Genomic DNA, 22,990 nt, shown 5'->3' with positions numbered 1-22,990 from the left:
GTGTTGATTCAATAATCCTCAACATATATACTAAACAAATTGCCTGCCGATCGCTGCGATCGCTAAGCTGCTGGAGACTATTTTGCACCACCACTTCGGCGGCGATGTCGGCGAGTCATTAGCATTTTGACGCCTACCCGAACATGGACCAGATTCAAATACAGCTCCACCGATGATCGGTCGATTCTTTGCCTGCAATAACTGAATGTGTGATCGCTAGATGGCGTGACTTGGATGTCGCTATAATACGCACACCTGACGTTAATACCCCGCGCACTTAATTATGCTTCATTAGAGTTGTTTGCACGCCGACTGACGACGACGAGGGTCGCTTCTCACGAGAGCTGCAGGTAGCTAGATGGCTAAACATGGAATCGCAGATTAAGTCGATCCTGTCATTTGCTAATATAATTTGTTTGAATGGTAGTCATTATCGCAGTAGGTCGTGACTGACGAGTTACGGCGGACTTAAGGTTAGGCTGAAGATGACGAATGATGATGATTACTATGTCTTTTGGGACATGATAAATATTTGCAAGGTTTATCCGGAAAAAAAAATCAAGTAGGGGTTCGATCTACTTCGTCGCAAGCGCTAATATTCGTCGTATCGAACCTAAAATGTTTCACTACTGCAAATATTCAAAATTTCCTATAATATAGATTCATTTTCTAAGAGTTACTATTTGAAATAAACAACTTTAGTTCAATTATCCACTTTGCACTTTCTCACCGAAATCGCATGGACGAAGATGTACCAAGTGAAATCTGATTAGCGATGGACTGAACGAATCAAATCAGTTGCAAAACTCTAAAAATCCCATCTGCATGGCCCCATCGGAAACCTACCTGCAACGGCGGACAGCTCTGGCGGTGATCCTTCCGGAGGGCCAACTCGTACCACGGAATAATGGGCTTACTCCGGAGAGTGGTCTGGCTGCCGACCTTCTGGTTCAGCAGCTGCTGTTCCGGCTTGGCGGACGACGCAAGATGAGCTTCGTTCAGCGACGAGGTCGATTTACTCTCGCCGACTGCCGTCTTCGGGGGATAACCTCCGGACGATACGGCACCAACACCCCGCGGATGTCCCATGGTGGAGTAGCCTCGGGTCAATGAAGGCCGTCCCGAGTCCAGCACGTTAAGCAGTTCAGCGCTTTTGTGGATCTTCGGGTAGCTGCCTGGGCCACCGTCGTAGCCGGAGTCCGTATCGCTGGACTGGCTACCCATGGCCACGAACTTCTTTGGCTCTTCGTAGATGATTTCCGAGCGGGAGCTGGAGTAGGACTTCCTATACTGGATGGTCGTTGATTTGCTGTTCAGCAGAGGCTTGCTGGATTCGTCCGGGCCGAGAAATCCACTTAAGCTAGTGCTTTTTCCGCTGTTGATGGGGTTGGAGTACGTGGACGATCCTGAAGAGCAGTTATCAACGCTTTCCGGAGTAGATGAGCGATAGCTGTTTCGAATTTTTCCATACGGAGGACTTTCTGGTCGGGTGAAAAGATTACCGCTCTCGATAGCCTTCGATTGAATGAGTTTGAGCTCGGTGATGTACTGGGGACTCTTCAGGGGAGGCAGTTCGAAATCGTAGTTCAATCGGTCGATGCATTCCGACGATTGCATCAAGCTTATGTAGTCGCTGGTATCTTCCTCCTTCAGAGTGGGACTCTTCAGAGGTTTAAACGTTTCGTATGTCAAAGTAGACGTACAGAACACGTCGTCGTCATTTCGATAGGGATTGTTCGAGTTCTCTTTATCGTCTGCCTCTTTCTGATCGTTCTTTGCCGACGAAAGCTCCGAAGTGGTTCTCGGCGGAACCGGCGGAGGAACACAAATCAGCGTTGCCGACGTGCTTTTATACGCCAAGCTGTTGCCATTGTTTTCGTACAGTGGTCCCGAGCTGGACGGTTTCATGGCCGAACTGGAGCTTCTGCGTGAGGGTGCCATCTGTTCAGCTCGGCTGGTGCTTCGGGTGAGTCCCCGCGTTCGGATGGTGGCAAAACCCTCCGGGACGTTCGGTTTTACTAGGCTCATCGCGCGGTGTCTTTGTATCTATCAAGAGTGTCTATAAAACTATGGTCCGATTGCGACTGTCATGCTGGAGGCTTGGCCATTGTTCGTTGCCTGTGAGGAAGACAGTAGAATACGAGGAAATCAATTTAGTTAATTGAGTTCAATCAAGTAATAGATGTGATGGCGCTGTATACTTCTATGCACGGTCAAGCAGTTACACTTTTACTTGAAAGTAGAAATGGGAAGATGAATAAATTGTGTAAAATTAATTGTATTGAAATATCTTAAAATGATAAAAAGGTTTTTAAAGATTAAGTTAAGGCGCAAGTGAAAATGGCACAAAAGTCAAACTGGAAAAGCAGTTTTCTCCATTAAAACAACAAATCTAAGAAAATAAAAACACACAGCCTTTCTATTTGGTAAATAAAAAAGTTATGTGATAATAAATCTTCGAGCTGTTTAGTAGAATACCAATAAGTAGATGAAAAAACGAATTTAGTACTATACCATTTAATTCCACTAGAGTTTGTATCCTTTGACAGATACGCGTATTTCGACCTCAACTGTAAGGCCGTCTTCAGTGTCGTGTACTAGACTAGACTGCAGTGCTTTCTGCAGAAATTAATCCAAGCATACTTGCAAAAATTTCTCCGGGTAAATCTCTCAAGTCTCCTACAGAAATTATTCTGGACATTTGTTCAAGGATTTCTCCAACAGTTTTACCAGGAATTTCTTTAAAGTTTCTGCTAGGGATTCTACATGGGCTAAAATATTAACGTCCCATAAAAAAATATAAAATTTCCATAAAAAATGCAAAATTTTCCAGTAAAGAAACAAGGGTAAAATCAACAGAAAAGTTAAAAATTTCCATAAAAAAATAAAGAAGTGCATAGAAAAAACAAAATTTTCCATAAATAAACAAATTTTGAGCAATAAATAGATTCAAAAGTGCAGTAGAATCGACAAAAATCTCACTAAAATATATCGAATTTTACATTTAAAAACCTCAAAATGTCCCTATTTTCTTCACAAAAAGCAAGAAATAATTATAAACTTTCCACAAAAAAAGCCAAAATTTGCAATAAATAAATAATTATTCGCCCACAATAAATAAAAAATTTCCATTCAAAAAATCAAAAAGAGCAATAGCAGTAAATGCAAAGTTGCATTAAACAAACCCAACTGAGCAATTCAAAATGACAATCAATACATAAAAATGTTGTAGAAAATTCCAATATTTAAGTACAACTTTCCATAAAAATAACGTAATTTTCCAATAATGAGTAATAATGTGTGTAATGGATTTCATAAATTTTCAGTCAAACTGAAGCATTATTTTCACAATTGGAGCTAATTAGTCGTCGTATGTAGATGTAGTAATTGCATTTTAGAGTTCGATAATTAATTACGTAAGAATTTAGGGGAGGGGAGAGCGGGGAGATTGGCCGGGTTTGAAAAAATATTTCGTGCCATATAGAAAAAATGAATGTTTCATACAAAAAATCATACATGGAGGAGAGGCGAGGTGTCGAAAAATCACAAAAAAAAGTTTTTTAATACACTCCATCGTTAGGCGCTACAATTTTAATTATTTCGGCAAAGTTGAAATGAAACATGGAACATGGGTTATCTAATCTTTCAATATTAGGAACACTTATGTCACTGCTTGGGTTATGTCCAACTACATTGATGGTAGAAGCTTATGCTCTCATGCCCCACCAGCCAGGAAACTGGTGTTTACAAACCAAGCATCAGTAAAGTAACTGCCCACAACAGTTGCAGAAATGTGTATACTTCGATTGATGAGTTTTTTCCTAAATATTTTTTTTTGCATACGAACATAACGCTTTTTAAAGTATCTTCTAATAGGTTCATTTTTAGATCTAATGGGTTGTCTCAGTACTACAAATATGGTTAAGCATGCTGTAACGCTTTTTTTGAACCTCATCACCCACTTCATATAACTACGTCAGTGGTCTAACAACACTTAGCGCGCTCGGCAAAGTTCCATCATGCAGCATAAAGTGTTGCCACAAATGATGCTTAGTTTGTAAACACCAGTTCCCTGGCTGGTGGGGCGTGAGAGCATAAGCTTCTACCATCAATGTAGTTGGACATAACCCAAGCAGTGACATAAGTGTTCCTAATATTGGAAGATTAGATATCCCATGTTCCATGTTTCATTTCAACTTTGCCGAAATCATTAAAATTGTAGCGCCAAACAATGGGGTGTATAAAAAATATTTTTTTGTGATTTTTCGAAACCTCGCCCCTCCATGTATGATTTTTTGTATGAAACATTCATTTTTTTCAATATGGCAAGAAATATTTTTTCAAACTCGGCCAATCTCCCCGCTCTCCCCTCCCCTAAATTCTTACGTAATTAATTATCGAACTCTAAAATGCAATTACTACATCTACATACGACGACTAATTAGCTCCGATTGTGAAAACAATGCTTCAGTTTGACTGAAAATTTATGAAATCCATTACACACATTATTACTCATTATGGGAAAATTACGTTATTTTTATGGAAAGTTTTACTTAAATATTGATATTTTCTACAACATTTTCATGTATTGATTGTCATTTTGAATTGCTCAGTTGGGTTTGTTTAATGCAACTTTGCATTTACTGCTATTGCTCTTTTTGATTTTTTGAATGGAAATTTTTTATTTATTGTGGGCGAATAATTATTTATTTATTGCAAATTTTGGCTTTTTTTGTGGAAAATTTATAATTATTTCTTGCTTTTTGTGAAGAAAATAGGGACATTTTGAGGTTTTTAAATGTAAAAATCGATATTTTTTAGTGAGATTTTTGTCGATTCTACTGCACTTTTGAATCTATTTATTGCTCAAAATTTGTTTATTTATGGAAAATTTTGTTTTTTCTATGCACTTCTTTATTTTTTATGGAAATTTTTAACTTTTCTGTTGATTTTACCCTTGTTTCTTTACTGGCAAATTTTGCATTTTTTATGGAAATTTTATATTTTTTTATGGAACGATTAATTGTCTGCCATTCTACATGACATAACTTCAAGAATTCCGCTAGGGATATCTTTAAGAAAATCGCTGCATGAATCACACCAAATATTTTTCCAAGTAATCCTCCAGAAATTCTAATACAAATTCTTACAGAGATTCATAATTGGCTTCCGAAAATTGCTATACAAATTTCTCTTGAGTTTCCCTCATAAGTTCTTCTAAGGATTAATTCAGAAATCACCCAAAGAGTGCCTTCAGGGTATCCTCTAAGAATTTTTCCAACTCCTTTACTGAAGAAATTTTTTGAAAAGCCTCTGGATAAATTCCAGGAGGAATCGCTGGATAAATTCTTTGAGCCATCCCTGTAGAACCCTTAAGAAAGATATCATGAAGAAATTCTTAGAGTAATCCCTAGAGATCCCTGGATGATCCCCTCTAGAAAAAGTATGGAGAAAACTCTGTAGTATTACAAATCTCTGGAACAATTTTTGAAGGAACTCATGTAGAGATTTTTCTGGAGTAATTCTTGGAGAAATTCTTTGAGGGATCCGTTGTGGAATTTCGCCAGTTTGTCTAAAAAAAATTCAACAAATTTCTACAGAAAAAAAAATTAACTCTTTTAGTGTTAGTTCATAAATCTTCTCAAAATATTCCCTATCTATCATATTTGTTTTAGCACCCAATCAAAGGGGAAGGTCCTAGCCAGGCCTGCCCAACCTTTTAATAGCGTGGGCCGAATCGCGGAACCAATATTGTGTGGGTGGCCTTTCTTTCCAAATGCACAAATATTCGCATAAAATATGTCTATGAAGCAGTCTATGAAGTAAATTTGTTTAGGAGAAACTCTAAATTAAATAAACAATACTAAACACCCTGATAGATATTGAGAGAGTCCATTTCTAAATCATGCATAAGATTGCTTAAGGCTCACTCAAAAATCTTTGTCACGATATTTTGAAGAGTCTACGCAAAAAAATTTGGACGTTTGATAAATAATTTCATAGGAATTATACTCAGAATCTGCCAGAATTCCACCTAGTGTGATTCAAAATCATGCATAAGATTGCTTAAGGCTCATGAATATCTGGGAAAATCTTGGTCAGAACGAGGATTCTCATCAGGATATCACAAGAACTTTGGAGTCTCGTCCAACATTTATTTCGAAATCCTACTGTGAAATAATTGAGAATGCGAGAATTTTAATATAATCTTAGCCAGGATTTTTGAAAATTACGTATTTTTTATGCTAATCTTGGCTGGTCTAAGGAATTCTGTTTAAGGTTCTTTGAGAAACCTGTCTGATTCCTTCGTGACGGGAGAAACCTGTCTACGTTATCCGTGAAAATCGTGTACAGAATAAATGACGAATCCCGTCTAAGATTTTGCGAAAAGCCTGTCTATTTCTTATAATTTATTTTATTTATTTATTTATCACCGTCTTGAATTAAAAATAAATTCCCCAGACTGTATCTTACTCTAAGTTCCTTATTCTATTTTTAAAAACAAACTTTGAAATATTGAAGTCGAACACAACACTCACATTATTGAACGCACGAAAACATTTATCCAGAGGGTTATGTAAACCGTATGAAGTCCTATGACGTCTAACAAAAAGCAGGTTACGTTCACGTAGTTGACGAGACGGGGCATACAGGGACACATTTTCCAACAGTGATGGACAATTGACATTTCCTACAATCAGATCGAACACAAGCAGTCTCTGTAGTTTTGTACGTCTGGCAGAGAGCGTTTCCAAAGCGATGAGGTTACACCGGCTTCTGTAATCTGGCAGATCAGTTGGATTTGCCCAAGGCAACTGGCGAAGAGCGTACCGAACGAAGCTACGTTGAACTCTTTCCATTCGGATGATCTGCGTAGTATGATGTGGAGACCACACACAGACGGCATATTCCAGAACGCTTCGAACTAGAGCACAGTACAACGACTTCAAAGCGTAGATATCCTGAAAATGTTTTGTACTACGTCGAATAAATCCGAGGGCAGCGAATCCTTTGGCAGTGGCGATGCTGATATGTTCGTTGAATTGCAGTTTATAATCGATTATGACACCAAGGTCGCGGATGGATTCAACGCGCTCCAAGATATCTGGGCCCACCAAATATTCAAAGTCGATTCGGGACTGGCGTCGGGTGAAAGAAATTTGTTTGCACTTCTTAGTGTTCAGCTCCATTCCATTTTCAACGCACCACAGTTGAATCTCGTTAATATCGGATTGAATAGCACAGCAGTCGAGAAGGGACGAAATAGTTCTGTAAATTTTCAGATCGTCGGCAAACAGCACTTTGGGTGATTTAAGCCGGAAGCAGAGATCATTCACGAACAGCACGAAAATCAGTGGCCCGAGGACGCTACCTTGAGGCACACCAGATGTAATAGCGAAATTTCGAGATTTTGCTCCGTTTACTTTGACGAACGCCTCACGGTTTGTCAGATATGAATGGAGCCAATCAGTAATCCAGCGCGGAAATCCCAGATGGTTCAGCTTCGCAACAGCGAGATCATGTGGAACTCTGTCGAAAGCTTTGGAGAAGTCGAAATAGATGGCATCAACTTGTTGTCTGTTCTCGAGGGCCGTCGATACGAAATCAGTGAACAACATCAGATTCGTAGTGGTTGATCGCTTTTTAACAAACCCGTGTAGCGAATCTGAAATTAACGGTTGAGCAGCTGCATACAACGCGTTATGAACTAAGCTTTCGAAGACTTTAGCCACGCAGCAAAGAATGGAAACGCCGCGGTAGTTCTCGGCAATCTGATTGGAACCAGATTTGAAAATCGGACTTATTGAAGCTACTTTCCACGGCTGCGGAAAAGTACCGTCACGGAGCGATCTGTTGAAAATAATGCAAAGAGGCAATTGCAGAGATGCGGAGCATTCTTTTAGGAACACTGGAGGAAGATTGTCGGTTCCTGGTCCTTTGGAAATATCAAGTTCATTCAAGGCTGATGAAACATCGTGTTGATTAAATTCTAACAGCGGGAAGTTTATATCAAACACAGGAGACTGCCTGAGGTTATCGGGAATAAACGGTGGCGAGCTGTTACGGTAAACGTTTTCGAAGCAATCTGCAAACATGTCAGCTAATGTTTCAGGAGAGTTAGCGGTACAATTATTGTGTGTCATCTCAGCTGGTATCCGATTTGAGCTTTTGCGGTTACGAATAAAGTTCCAGAACGAAGAGGGGTCTTGTTTAGCAGTCGTCTCCAGTCGTGAAATATAGGCCCGAAATGTTTCCGTTTGGCATTCGTTATACCGATTTTCTATTGAACGGAGATTGTCATAATCAACAACCGTTCTTGTCCGAAAATAACGCCTACGAGACTTCCGGAGGACATTCCGTAAGCTCTGTAACTCGGAAGTCCACCAAGGGTGCTTAAATGGTTGGCATCTACGACGTCTTCGCGGTACATTTTCGCTGAGAATTCCATTCAAAGTATCATAGAACATACGTACCGTCTCATCTGTAGTCTTACCGTGAAACAGCGTAGTCCAATCGATGGAGGAAATGGCGGTGTCGAGATCCGCGAAGTTGCAGTGACGAAAATCGTAGTCATATGTTTGATTCGAATCCATAACGTACTGCAATTGATAATCTTCTGCGTTGATTCGAAGAAGGAACGGCATATGGTGGTTGTCAATCCCGAGGAGAGGTGCTGGCGGTTTGATTAACTCTACATCACCTGGTTCGTTGACGAATGCCAAATCGAGTATTCGGCCGTTCGTGTTTTGCAAGCTATTGATTTGGTGCAATCCCGAAGCTACCATCGTTTCAACTAGGACGACTTCTTGTTCGGATGATGCGTTAGAGGGCAGCAATGCGTTAATATCGTCATCGATTTCCCAGCTTAGACGAGGAAGATTATAATCGCCCACGACGACGATCGTATCTGCTTCCGACATGCCTTCACATATGCACTGGATCACTGAGAAGTGTGCAGAGTAGAGAGTGACTTGCGAGTTGGGACGTAGATAAATGCAACATACATAGATCGACGACTTCTGGAGTTTAATGCATATAACAGCCTGTTCGAGGTTCTCGCAGTTTTGCAATGCCACAGACTTGCAGTTGAGAGAGGCTTTAACCGCAATTAAAACTCCGCCACCACGTTGAAGGTCACTGCTGGCCGAGCTCCGATCACAACGAAATATGCAATAGCCTGTAGCGAGTTCCGAATTGGATATATTTGAGTGCAGCCATGTTTCTGTGAGGACCACGATATCATAGTCGCATGACGAAAGCCTCAAGAACAACTCGTTTGTTTTAGTACGTATGCCTCTGACGTTCTGATAATACAACGTCAGATAATTCGGAGATGAGTTTGCCGAGCAAGATGGACGACTTCGGAGTGCGGAATGATGTTCTTCTACGTAGACATCTGAAGAGCGATTTGTGGCTGCATTACTATCGAAGAAGTTGCTCCCGGATCTAAGCGCAGTGCTGGTCTCCAAAAATTACGAACATTACTATCGTGGTCGATAAACTCACGGAATTGTATCCCTTCAGGCCAGGTAGCAGGATCCATAGCCTTTGATTTGAGATCCTTGTGTACACCAACCTTGAAGGATACAAACGACAACATCGAAAGCGGTTTTCCTCTAGGTACCAACGATTTCACAACAACGTCGGCAGTCTGTAGTCGATCCTGAGCAAGACACTGAACATCACTTTCAGACACTTCGGGTGATATTTTTGTCAAATACACCCAGAACTTATCGTCAGCATTCGCTGCCAGTCCTTCTGATGTACTCCCAGCTGATTGGCCGGTGCCGCAGAATATTTTCGATGGTTGCTCCGAAGATTGTGCGGATTCTTCATCACGAATTCGCTTGGGTGTGTTACGATCCCTGAACTGGAAACGACGTGGAACTGGTGAAAGAATAGCAGGAGACAATTTGTTGAATCCTCCTTGTATCTCTTGTTTCAACTCGGCCAAAAGGCTATTTTTAATCTCCGCTTTCAAATCTTCAACCACCTTCTGGTATGCATCTCGAAGTTCTAGAGAAGCTGCATGCGTTGATGTCATAGCATTCTTGAAACGAGCACTTTTCATAATTTCATATAATCTTGCAAAGGATTCCGTGTTCATCACTTCCTTATGTTAGTTAATCTTATTTTCAGGATTCTGGGAGAAAATTATTCTGTGGCTTAGTAAAATTATATTTCAAAAATTCAGCATTTTAGCGATAACTTTTGTGCTGGCTTCATTTTTCGAATGTTGAAGAAAGTTACAAATTATTTTTTTAATAAATCGAACTTCTCACGTCAATTTCAATCGTTTTTTTTAATAAATTCGATAGAGTCGACTAAATTAAAATTAACTGAATTAAATGTAAGACAAAGATTTTGAATGATTACAATAATAAGAAAATTCGAAGAGAAAAAAAACCTAGCTAAATATTTGTTCCAATCTAAATTGAACAGTAGAACAGTTATTCTTATTACGTTCTAACTTCAAGTTGGTAAGAGCTCGCCATTTTCCATCACTTGTGGTAATGAGATTTTTTTCTGTTTTCCTATTTTTTAGATATTGTTTTTCTACCAGTTGCGGATTATTCCTAGTGTTTCTCAAGGTAATCCTTCATGAATTTTGGAAATTCTTCCCTGAATTCCAGATAAAATAGAGATTTCTTGAAAAATCTTGACAGGAATACATGTGGGAAATTTCTCTAATAACCGCACTTTCCCGAAAGGATACGCGTTTATGGATGAAAACTTCGGATATCGAATTCTTTGCAACGCGTTATTTTAATTTCACATTTATATTCACGTAATCTAAATGCAACCGTTCTTTACAACTCTCGATTATGAACTGCGTTCAGACGCTCTTTTACCTTCTCATTCACATAACGATCCTGTGGCCGTACACCAAAGAGAAAGCATGTAGCTATGTTTAGGGATGTGCAAGATATAATCCCAACATACATTCTGGAACTTCTATATTTTTAAATCACGCGAGGCATACTTCCAAAAATTACGAAAATTATTTATCATTTCAGATATAAATCCAGGATGCCAGAGGTCACAGTTAATATTTGGATCAGGGAGACAAGATTCGATGTTTTTTAAGCAGAACACTATTTAAGCCAAAATTTTAGTTTAAATTTTGTTTTTTTTTTTTTAATAAAATTAAAATGTCATCTTACTCTTCCCTAACATGAAAATTTCGAAATCATGGAATACAAAGTTTAGGTGAAAATCAAATGAAAAATAATCAGTAGAACTTGAAGCAGTTGAAAAGTTGGGATTGCAAAAGCTTCGACAAAAAGAAGATGGCACACGAATCCACATGGATGCGACGCCTTGAAAGTCGGATCGCTACACTGAGGTCAAATATTGGTCGATAACGCAGTACAAGTAGGGGCTAGTTCGTCATGTTACTGAAATTGTTAGGCCCGCAGAGCTCTGCACGGGTAAAAATGCGGCACCCAAAACAAGGAGAAAAGGTCATGATTTTGGGAGGAATGTGTATTTTCATGTTATGAAAATACACCATGACCAAAAGTCATGAAATCATGAATCTTTTTACCGTAACGCCAGCTGTACGTTACGTTTCCAAAGTGTTAATTCAAATCATCAAATCATAAACTATGTATGCTGGAACCATGAATAAAATTCATGAAAACATGAAAACTATTCATGGATTTAGATACCTGTCATTTATGATTCCAGTTTTGGTGTTGAAAAGTGGAAATTTGAGTCATGAAATCATGAAGCAGGATCATGAAATCATGAACTAACTTCATGAAAACATACAAACGTCAATTATGATCCCAGTATATTTGTCATAGGTAAACAAATAACATGAAGATGGATTTTGTGCCGGTAGTTTCGGAATAAACTGTGAGAAGAGTCAACTTAACGAGTGCCACATCTTTGGCAGGAACGCGAACATCCGGTGGTTAGGTTTGCACGAAAAATGTCATTCCAAACATCAGTTGAATTGGCACATCGTCCCTGGGCTGCAAAATGCTGGTGGATTGTATTGGCGATGGAAAAATAAACGATCCTGCGGTCGTGGAAAGTGGTAAAGATCATCCGGCTGCCGAAGGTTTGTGTGAGCTGCTCTATTGTAAGATGTGGAGAATGTATCACAACGAAAATTTAAAATCGCCGACGAATTTGTCAAGCAAAACCTTCGTCAATCATTGCCCGGTACGGCATAATCAGTGTGAAATCTTGCAAGTACATTTTCGCACATCTAATAGCAATGGCAGTCATTGGGTCATCGAGGATGTCATCGATATGATGGCAAAGTTCCGACGAGCATGGTATTCAAATTAACCTTTTCCGCAAACAAAACTTATTTATAATTTCACTGAAAAAAAAACACTATCGATCGCAAAAGACGTGTTGACTTAAATGAAAAAAGTGACAGTTGGATTTATGTAACGCCCTGAGCACACAAATTCTTGAATAATAGCCATGGTTTCATGACTTGTAGTCATGATATTATGAAACATAAAATTTTATGATTTCATGACTTTTTGTTCATGATTCCGGCAACGGATTTTTTTCCGTGTGAGATCCCAGAAAAGTCGACATTTCTGAGATCCTCGACACCCATATACCCATAAGTGCATTTGCTAAATGATTACGACGTTATGAAGAATGTTCAAAGCAGAAGAAACAAAACCGGATGGGATGAAAAATAAGAGGGAGTTCTACAACTGCATCCGAAATGACAGGGTCGACTTAGGTAAGGGACTTCCAGAGATTAGCGACGTTACACAATTTTGAGCCAATTTATGGGAGAACCCTACCGAACACAACGGCGATGGGATGCAGTTAGCAGAAGAAGAGAGACAGTGTGATGGAATTGGAGACATGGCCGCGGTCATGATAACCACTCAGGACATACGTGAGGCTATCCGGTATACCAGGAATTGGGCTACACCAGGACCTTATTTTGTGCACAATTCATGGTATCAAAAGCTCACAACGATCCATGGGCGGATGGCGGAATGCTTCAATACGGTACTAGGAGACCCCATGTAGCTACCGGAATTCATTACCAGGGGTGTCGCATTTCTTCTGCCAAAGGACCAAACTGACCCAGCCAAGTATAGTACAGATCAATAACGTGCCTTTCTAGTTTGTACAAAGTGCCATCGTCAGTAATAGCGAGGAGGGTGTAAGACCATTGCGACGCCATCAACGTGATGACCGAGGAACAAAAAGGGTGTCGCAGAAACACGCAAGGCTGCCAAGATCAAGTCATCGTAGACGCAGTCATTCTAGGGCAAGCTACTCAAGAGCAAAGAAACCTACACAGCGTACATCTACTACAAAAATACTACTACAAAAATTCAGTAGCCTGCGGCTTGAATAGTTTAGTTTTGTAGTTTTATTTCAACAGGTTATGGGCCCAGGACGTCGCTAAGGCGGCTTCAATGAAGCACCTGGACGACGAGGCAGAATCTCGCTGAGGAAGTAGAGCCTGGACGAGAGGTGGCTTGGACGAAATGCAAGAGTTGGAGGCTTAGAGGACGGTGCGGTTGACCAAAAGGATGATGGTGCAACTGACCAGGGGAGCTCAAGGCTAGGGGGAGTTCAGAAGATAGAAGGAGCTTCGAGGACAGGAAGAGCTCTGTGGCTGATATGCGGCTCGGAGGTTGTGCGATGAGGAGGAGTGTTGGAGAGCAGGTACATCGCATACCCTGCAATGGAGATGTCTTTGGGTAAGACAAATGCCGGTCAATCAATCTACGTCGGTGTTAAGTTATGGATGCCAGCAGTTTTTGCGTCAACGAGCAGGAGGAGATTCGGAATATAGTTGAAGGCGAAATGTATAAATACCTTGGATTCCTGCAACTTAGAGGTTCACCACACGATGATAAATAAGAAGTTGGTGGAATAGTTCTTGTCTCATATGTTATCTAAAGCAGCGACACGAATTCAGACTAAAATAGCTAAATTTTCACATATTTTTATCGCTAGCAAAAAACGATGCAAATGTTGGTGGTAAAATGAACATCACGCAAAATACGCGAGCAAAACAAATATTTTTGAAAATTTTCATTACATTTCCGAAAATATTTCAACAAATGATTGTAACCTTTTTAAAAATAAATCTAAAGATATCATATCATAACAAAAACTCTCCTCACTGAAAAACCTCAAGACCTCCATGCCAAAAGTTACGTCAGCTCGTACTTTCAAACGTGGTTTTCTAACATTTTAGTTTTCGAAGATATATTCGCTTCAATTGACATCCGTATCAACCCAAACACTTCAATTTATGATCTAAATCGTCGCCTGAAAAAAAAAAAAAATATTGGAATTTGTTTTTTCTTGGCAAAAGGCATTCAACCACCCCTGTTCATTTTGCCTCCACTTCCCCTACTGGTATCGCGACATCATAACGGACGTCCTCATCCGTGCCAAGCGCCCCGACATTGTAGTCTACGACAAAAGAATGAAACGAGTTACACTCATCGGTCATCGCTGTACCGCTGGACCACAATGTTCAATCAACGTTCTCTAATAAGATAGCGCAGTACCACGACTTGGCGGAGGAGTTGAAGCAGATGTGGTACCTAGAGGTAGTCCTCTCAGCGACCGGAATTGTCCCGAAATCTCTCCTAAGGTCCCCAGACAAGCTGGAATTGAATAGGACTTACACAGCATCCAAAAAGCGGTGATTCTTGGAACCTGCAGTATAGTGAGACGGTTCCTGAATCACCACAACTGAGAAGCTCATTCAGCAGACTCATTAGGATGACAAAAACCGATGAATGAGAACAACAGAGCCTAATCCCCTATGTCATACAGATTGCACGGGGTAAGTGAAAGTTTCCAGCATTTTTTTGCTGAGAAGTGCCAGAACTCTATAATAATAATATTAATCACCCCTATTCTTGTTTACGTGCGAATGCTTTTTCGATTGAAAACCGTTTTGCATTCCTGTTCAAGCCGGCAAAATCAACTGGGTCGTGGATTAGAACGAATAGGATCGATCGAAAGTTGGATCCGCCGTTAACTAGAATGAGGGTCCTTCCGAGATGAGCTAGCCCAGGGCTAAAAATCTCGGTAATAAAGATAGAAAAATAAAAATAAAATGAGGGTGAATATGTTATTGACTCCTCTCAGCGTTGTTTTGAAATTTGTTCTGTGGAAGAAATGACAGTCAGAACATGGAAAATTTCCATGTTCTGAAATATTTTAAAGGGCTTACTCTTGTCGTGAAAAAGTTCGAAAGTATAGGATAATTCATTTTGCATAAGTCCTCAAAAAAAATCTCAAAGCTGAAATTAATACGAATATGGAGCAGTAATCCGAGTAAATAAAAACGGTGTATTGTTTTTTTTTAGTTTTTTAGTTTAAATCTATAAACCAGGTTGCTATAACAGTGACCTGGTGTTTCCGTTAATTAACCCATATAATCGTTCATCAGCTTTACTGATTGGTTGGAAAAACTGATGCGAGTATAACTAAAGTTATACCAACCAAAATGTTGATTGAGAAGTCGAAGAAGTTGAAAATTTCCACGACATCCTTGGGTTTCCAAACGTCACAACTTTCATTTTTTTTCTCGCAACTCTAAGCTGGGAGCAGATTCTGTCCCTCATGGGATATAATCATAAAAAAAAGAAAAGAAAAAAAGAAGCAATATTGTTGACAATTTCGCATGCCAAAACGAGGCCAATTCGAAACCAGAGAAGTGCGGGTCAAAACGGTTAAGTGATATACGCAGTTGGTTGACCATCGCTTAAAGTATTAAAGGCAGATAATCGTTATCAAGCGCAATAACCATAATTGACTTTGGTGATCACACGCAATCCAATCATCTGATCCGTTTGGCGGCACTTGCTTTCAAGTGTAGCCTCCTTTCGATTGATTTGAACCGCACAACAACGACACCATCTCATTTCTCCTTCCACACTTTTTATTGCGCGTACGATACTGCGGCTCTGTGTGATCTTCATCGTCGTCATCACCAGAATCCCAGAATGATGATCAAGGGACCCAAGTAGCCTTAGCGGTACACGCGCAGCTATTCATATGTTCAAATCCCGCCGGTCGAGGATTTTTCCTCGACCTTCTAGGGCATAGAGTATCTTTGCACTTTCCAAACGATATAGGCATACATAACGGTCAATTGGCAAAAAAGCTCTTAGTAAGTAACTGTGGAAGTACTCATAAGAACACTGAAGCTGAAAATCATGCTTTGTACCAACCGGGACGTAACACCAGAAAAAAGAAGAACACATTATCAAGGAACCGCTCAACATGTAAATCAGTCGCAAGAGTAGTCAGGTATACGAGATGGTGATCAATTAAACTGATAGTGCGTCGACGACCGACCGTTGGATGAGAGAACCGGTTTCAGAAGCTTACTTTTCCAGAGGCGACCAATATGGATGCCACCACGATGAAGGTCAGCAGTAACAGCTCGGCAGGTGGCAGACTACCTTCACAAGGTGAAATCACCCGATGGCTGATGATGATCACACTCTTCGCGAATTCGTCTCCAGGGTGCGGTTCTTCTGAGATAGTGGAAGCCAGGAATGGGAATTTGCTATTTGTAGAAATTTACGATCATGACAACATCGAAATAAATTAACATCCATCTTTGTTCGGAAAGCGATTTGCAACTGGATGACAGTTTAATCGGCAACAATTTTTGGCCATGGCTTGTTCGATCAGCTTCCTTATTGGGCGCCAGCACCGCACTGTCTGCCCCGGTGTACTTTTGCCGATATCGAAAATGTTACCAAGCGATAACCACCATTTCTGCGATACGATGAAGGTGAGTAGTCACGTAGGTTCTACTACCGAGGACTATGAAATGCATCGGGCGATAGCCCGACAGAAAGGCACGTTGTATAAATTACAAACCGATGTTTCACATCGACTACAAATGGTGTCCGACCGAAATGCAACGATTTTTTGGGTAGCTTGGTTACTTGTTTTTTTTTTTTGTGTGTTATCTTGTGCGCGTGATGTGAATTGGCATCGACTCCGATTGGCTTCAGATACCTGAGAAGATCCACCTGAATGTTTGGGAAGCCCAAAGAGGTGATAATGTATCAGTCTGGATTTGATTAGCTTCTTGAATCCAAGTCGAATGTTCGTGAACGGAACATAAAAATTCCAGTTGAAATTTTAAATTGTTTTCTGTTACTCAATTTACGACTTTGAAGTCAAAAAAAATCGAATAATAAATTGACTTCAAATTGCAAAAGTTTTTATATTAATCAAACAATTGATTGAAATATGCTTTTCCTTTGCTTGTTTTTTCTAGCGTTTGATCCCAACTAGGAAAGATCCTGCTTCTCAGTTAAGTGTTCTTATGAGAGATTTTTTGCCAATTGACCAGGTTTGCATGTGTTTTCGTGTAGCACGCACGAAGATACTCTATGCCCTGGGAAGTCATAAAATTGAACTCACGATCCTCAGCTTGGTCTTGCTGAACAGTTATGTTTTTATTGCTTGTGTTTCATCGAGATTATCGGCAGTTCCCAAAGCTAAAAAGGTTGGGATTATGACTATGTTGTCAGATCGGTTAAAGTACAACATATATGTTTGCGCATGGTGCGTCTTACACAGTGTTTGCTGTGCTTTTTCGCTTTCTGCGTCTTTAAATGGATGATGATCTTTTTTAACTGTGCTCTAGATATTTCCCAGTATCCAGGTTATGGATAAAACGAGATCAGCAATTAGAGATGCTTACTTCCGTGAAAACCAATTTATTTCTGGTTAATCTCGTGTATCATGCGTACGTTCTTGTCAATAACGAAAACGATCATTCTCAATTTCAAAACTAACTAACCGAGATTTGTGTGTTGTCACAATTTATGTTCCTCCTTATGATTTCAATTTGATAATAGTCTTTGTGGGCCTCGTGGCCGTGTGGTTAGTGTCACCAGGCATTTAAGCGCATCGTGTCATGGGGTGTGGGTTTGATTCCCGCTGCAGTCATTGAATCTTTTCGTTAGGAATGTTTCTCTGCTGTGCCACTGGAGCATGCTTGTCCGTTGTCTAGTGTTAAGTTACAGTCTGTGCAGCTAAATGGCTGAAGACGGTGTCCGTGTCTTTTATAATAGTCTTTATTCAATAAATTTGTAACAAAATTATCAATTCTCTACAGATTGTTTCAAACGAGTTGTCGTATACTGCGTTTTGAAAGCCCTTCTGATAGTTGGCGGTGCTAATGCTTATTTCATTATCGAGGGCAGGTCAGTCATAAATGTGTGAGATTCGAATACGTTGAACGCTTATGAAGATCTTGATATATTTCTACTAGGAATTACTACCCATTATGACCAATCCTGCTTTTCAGCTTAGTGTTCTAATAGCACGTTTTTGTAGTTATTAACTGAGAGCTTTATTTACCAAATTTTCCATTATCGCATTCGCATATGATGCATGCACGATGATGCTTTATGCCCTTTGAAGTCAATGAACAATACGAAAATTTCCATTTTGAAAAGATCCTGGATCGATCAGGAATTCTTCATATTACAGCTTGCTTGGATCATACTATAAAATCTGTAGGCAAGAAACGTCAAATCCGAAATCACCCCCGTCAGTTTTATAGCTACCGTAAAAAGCTGTTATGTATCTGATAGAACACAATTGTTCGCGAATTGACAAATTGTCATAAGTCAGATGAAGAATCATTATCTGATCACTGCTATGTACATCTACTCTGAATACTTAAATGTAACATCGCAGACCTAGCGTTTTAGTGATTTTAGATCAACGACACGTCGTTGTCAACACGCCGTTGACACTAATCTACATTTTGGAAACTTTGGAATAAGATTGCCCTATGTGGTCTGAGAAGGCAATAAGAGGCAATTTAATTGAATTCAGCCACTCTGTTGAACAAAATCTTTGCGAGTATTTTTTTATGATTTTTAAATGAACGAAATTCCATTTCCTATTTATGAACTAAACTTCTGATGAAGCAGTTTAAGAAGGTTTACTCGATACAGACTTCCTCTGATGTGTGAAAATAGCACCTGCTGTAGAACCAAACGTCATTTCATATAGTAATGAGTTTCTGGCTTTCTTATCCCAAGGATCACAAGAAATTTACCATGAAATAAGAAAGGAATAATTGTTAGCAGGTATGTACCCAAGTTCTGGGGTATTACTATATTACCTCCGATATTACTGTTAAATATATCTCGAAAGTTTGGACCTGTCAATCTGACCTCTTTTCCTCTGAAATGTCTGGAACGCATTTATTGATCACCACACTCGTGATGTCTGTCTGGAAAAACATGTAATTCAACATGCTTGCCAATCTGGAAAGACAACTGTGTCTCCCTGATATATTCAGGTTTTAAAAAAACCAAGTTCATGTTTATACCCCAGACAACCAGAATGAATCACAAAGTTTCACGTATAAGATGTTGCGAAAAGTCCTTATACGTACAAAAGTGAAGGCGATATACATGCATATTTTATATGATGAAAAATAACATACAATGCGAGTGTGTAAATTTTATTGCGAACTAGTCTGTACTCTTATGCGACTTAATTTATGATAACAAAGTTGATTTGACAGCTGCTACGGCTTGGTCCGACTTACTTTGTACGAGTATACGGAACCAAACGAAATATACGTATGAACTCATAAAATAGCGTTTTATGCACGGAAACTCATCGATCAAACGATATAACCACCATCTAGTGTGGGTGTGACGAAATTTATGTAAATAAACGACTTTGTTCGTAAACTGTTATGCGACTTCTGGTTGTCTGGGACTCTTATCTCAGATATATAAATGAATAATGGCAAAATAATGTTGATTCAATAGTGTTTCAAGCCACCAGATTTTTTTAAATGCATGTTAGAGCAATTTCAAAATGGAAAAATATCAAAGGTTAAGTTTTATTTAATATTGAATAATATTTGTTAGGGAGACTTCTTTTGAAGTTCACTAAGTGATTATTTTCCAAGGAGTTCATTTCGATAACTTTCCTGAGGAGTTAATAAAATAATTTTGTTTTGGATATCCCAAAAAAATTACCTGGTTTTTGCCATGTTTAATCACAGAAACTAACTCAGAGATCATCAGGAATTTCTTTAAAGATTCTTTCAGATATTTTTTTTTTTTTTTTTTTGAAAAAAAGCTCCAAGTCCTCCAGGATTTTTTTTCGGTGATTCTACATCGATTTATATCCTCCAAGACTTCCGTCAAGAATTTCGTCGAAAATTCAACCAGAAGTTTGTCCGAATATGCCTCCAGGGATTTCTTACAATTTGTCCTTCAGAATTTCTTTATGATTTTAAATCCAATTTTCTCTAAGAATATCTCCAGGAATCACTCAGAGATTGTTTAAGACTTCTCAAAGAAATCTTTAAAGATTTGTCCATGTATTCTTCCAAGAATTTTTCCAGGCACTTCTACATGAGAATGGGAATGAATTTCTTCAGACATTAGAGAATATTAAAAAAAAATCGTGATGTTTTTCTTGAGCAAATTATGAAGAAAGCTTGATTAATTAGAGGTAATAGAAGAACTCATAGACCCTTGAGGAAATATACGAAGATTTTCTGGGTAAACTTTAAGGATGATTGAGAAAAAAACGATCAATAAAAACTCTGGACAATCTTGCAGCATTTTCTGAAGGAACTCCTTGAAAAACATCAGGCAGAATCCTTTAAAAATGTGTAGGAGGATTTTCTGAAAAAATGCTGCAAAAATGAGCCTTGAATAAACTTTTGTAGATTCCATGGGATTTTTTTATGTTAGGAAGAACTGCTGTTGTAGTTCTTCGAGGAGGAGAAGTCCTAGAAAAAAATCTAGAGGTATTCAAAGATGAAAAACAGGGTCAAATTTGAGGAATTCTTTGAAATGTTTATGATATATTTTCTCGAATAACCCATCATGATTTTGTGGAGAAATTCTTTTGAGTTTCATCTACGAAATGACGTAGAAATTCGTGTTTCTAAAAAATTCTGCACATTGTTTTTCAAAAACTCCGGAATTACCCTTTGCGGATTTTCTTGAAAACTTATATATAAAAACAGTAATCCCTGAGAAAATTACGGATACTAAGATAACAACTTTGAAGTGCTGGATAATTTCACGGAGCAAATTCATGGAGCATTTCCCAAGATATTTTTTAAAAATCGCTGGATGAATCTGGAAGAACTGGTAGAAGAATCTGATGATTCTCTGGAGACATCCCTGTATGAGTCTCTGAAAGTATTTCAGATGAAATCTCTGGAGAAACCACAAGCATAAGTCCTGAAGCTTTTCCTCGGGAAAACTGAGACGATTTTTTTTTAAATTAGTTGAAAAGTTTCGTGACAGATACTGTGTAGGTTTCTCTGGAGCCTGCATAGTTTTACATCAGAGTTAACTGTATGCAAGATATGGAACTATTTTGGCTTAAACAATATTAAGACTGCAGAAACCTATCATTAAAACTGAAGACTTGCATCAAAATCGAGACCAAATCTCTAAAAAGAGGCCTGCCATCAGCCCTAAAATTGATACATTGAGTGTTTCGACGTCAGATTAGTTTCCCAAAATCTAGTCTTTTAAATTTCGAGCAATTTCAGAAATAGTGCATGAAGATATGTGAATCCATTATTGATCAAATATGATTCATGAAATTAAATCCTGTCTTGGGAAGTCGATAATATTTATAACCCGAAAAGATCCTCATTGAACAGCTTAATAAACATTTTAATAGCGATGCAGCTGAAATTTTTTGAGGGGAGTTGACGCGAAAATACTTTGCCATGAATATATTTGTCAATTAAGGTGAAGGTAAATCCAAGCCATATCTCTAATTTTCCAGAGCACAAATCTAGAGAACCAAACAACCGTTCAAGCTGAAAACTTTATCGACACCAGCTAGTGACCAATCGATTATGTAATTCTGTAATGGCAGTAATTCTAAAAGATGTTTCCCTGATTTTTATCGAAATTCCCTGAGATTTTTAGGTTTATTCCAGGTTCAATAAAATTCCCTGATAATTCCCTGTTGGATCCACATCTTCAGATAAATAAAAATATATATAAATAAAAATGGAATGGTGTTTGTATGACACGAAATGGCTTGAGAACTAGATAATAGATTGGAGCCATTCTTCCATTGTTCATTAGTCCTGGGTTCCGACGTGTTCGTGTCACGAATCGTGTGGAGATAAAGTTTAGGAAAGTGAATCGATCATTTAGTATGGGGGGTTTCATGACATTTTTCAACAACTTACTTGATTGGAAGACAAAGTTTGCCGGGACCACTAGTGTATAATAAATCCCTCAAAACAGAACTGCAGTACCCTGTTCAAAGCATTGAGTGGTCACTGCCAACTCAACTTCGTATCATCTGATACGTAACTGCCCAGTTTCTGCCCAACTGCGATTTCAAGCACTTGGTAAAAACTTATTAAGTGAACTGAGCAAGGACACCTTCACACTTCCCTCCCAAATGGCAGAGAACATGCCTCTGAAGTCGGTATTCTAATACCTTTTACTGATGTCTGTTCATGAGGCTCTGAAAATCGTTTTTTAATCTTGTATATCTTGTTGCTTAACAAGTCGTACAACTTAAAACATACTAGAACATAAATGAATAAGTCTTGGTGGATATTAACCTGTGCAATAACATCCAACAGATAACTGTTTATACTAACTCATTGATCTTATGACCCGTCATTTCAGGGAGTGAAGTAATTGATCCAGATGAGGTCGTCAAAATAGTATGTAAATTACGGTGCTTCATTCATTCATTCAGTAAGTGTCATAGATTGTGTTTTATAGAAAATGAAATCATAAGGTGAGAATCCGATTTGCGTAAAATTAATAGCATTACGGTTTGCGAATCTCCATGGGTCAAGAAAACGCAACGTAATTAACAAAATCTTAAATAAACTCACGATAAACGTTGCAGTAACCCTTATGCATTTCACTGCACTAAGCAAAGTGTCGCAACACTATTCCCTACAACATTGCATTTTTAGACATCGAAACATCATAAACAAGCTTCCTGACTAGCG

General features: G+C 38.9%; 1 protein-coding gene across 1 annotated transcript in view; it reads right to left on the bottom strand.

The window, feature by feature from the left end:
* Positions 1-22,990, bottom strand: part of LOC110677175 (protein sickie-like) — a 122,470-nt gene that overhangs the window by 67,677 nt on the left and 31,803 nt on the right. Inside the window, exon 3 of the mRNA XM_021848046.1 lies at positions 847-2,118. Within this exon, the coding sequence (XP_021703738.1) occupies positions 847-2,028 (1,182 nt within the window). The 5' untranslated portion in view covers positions 2,029-2,118. The remainder of the gene's footprint in view (positions 1-846; positions 2,119-22,990) is intronic.

The sequence above is a fragment of the Aedes aegypti genome, chromosome 2, assembly GCF_002204515.2.
Source record: "Aedes aegypti strain LVP_AGWG chromosome 2, AaegL5.0 Primary Assembly, whole genome shotgun sequence".
NCBI classification, from domain to species: domain Eukaryota; kingdom Metazoa; phylum Arthropoda; class Insecta; order Diptera; family Culicidae; genus Aedes; species Aedes aegypti.
This window is presented reverse-complemented; position numbering and strand designations above follow the sequence as displayed.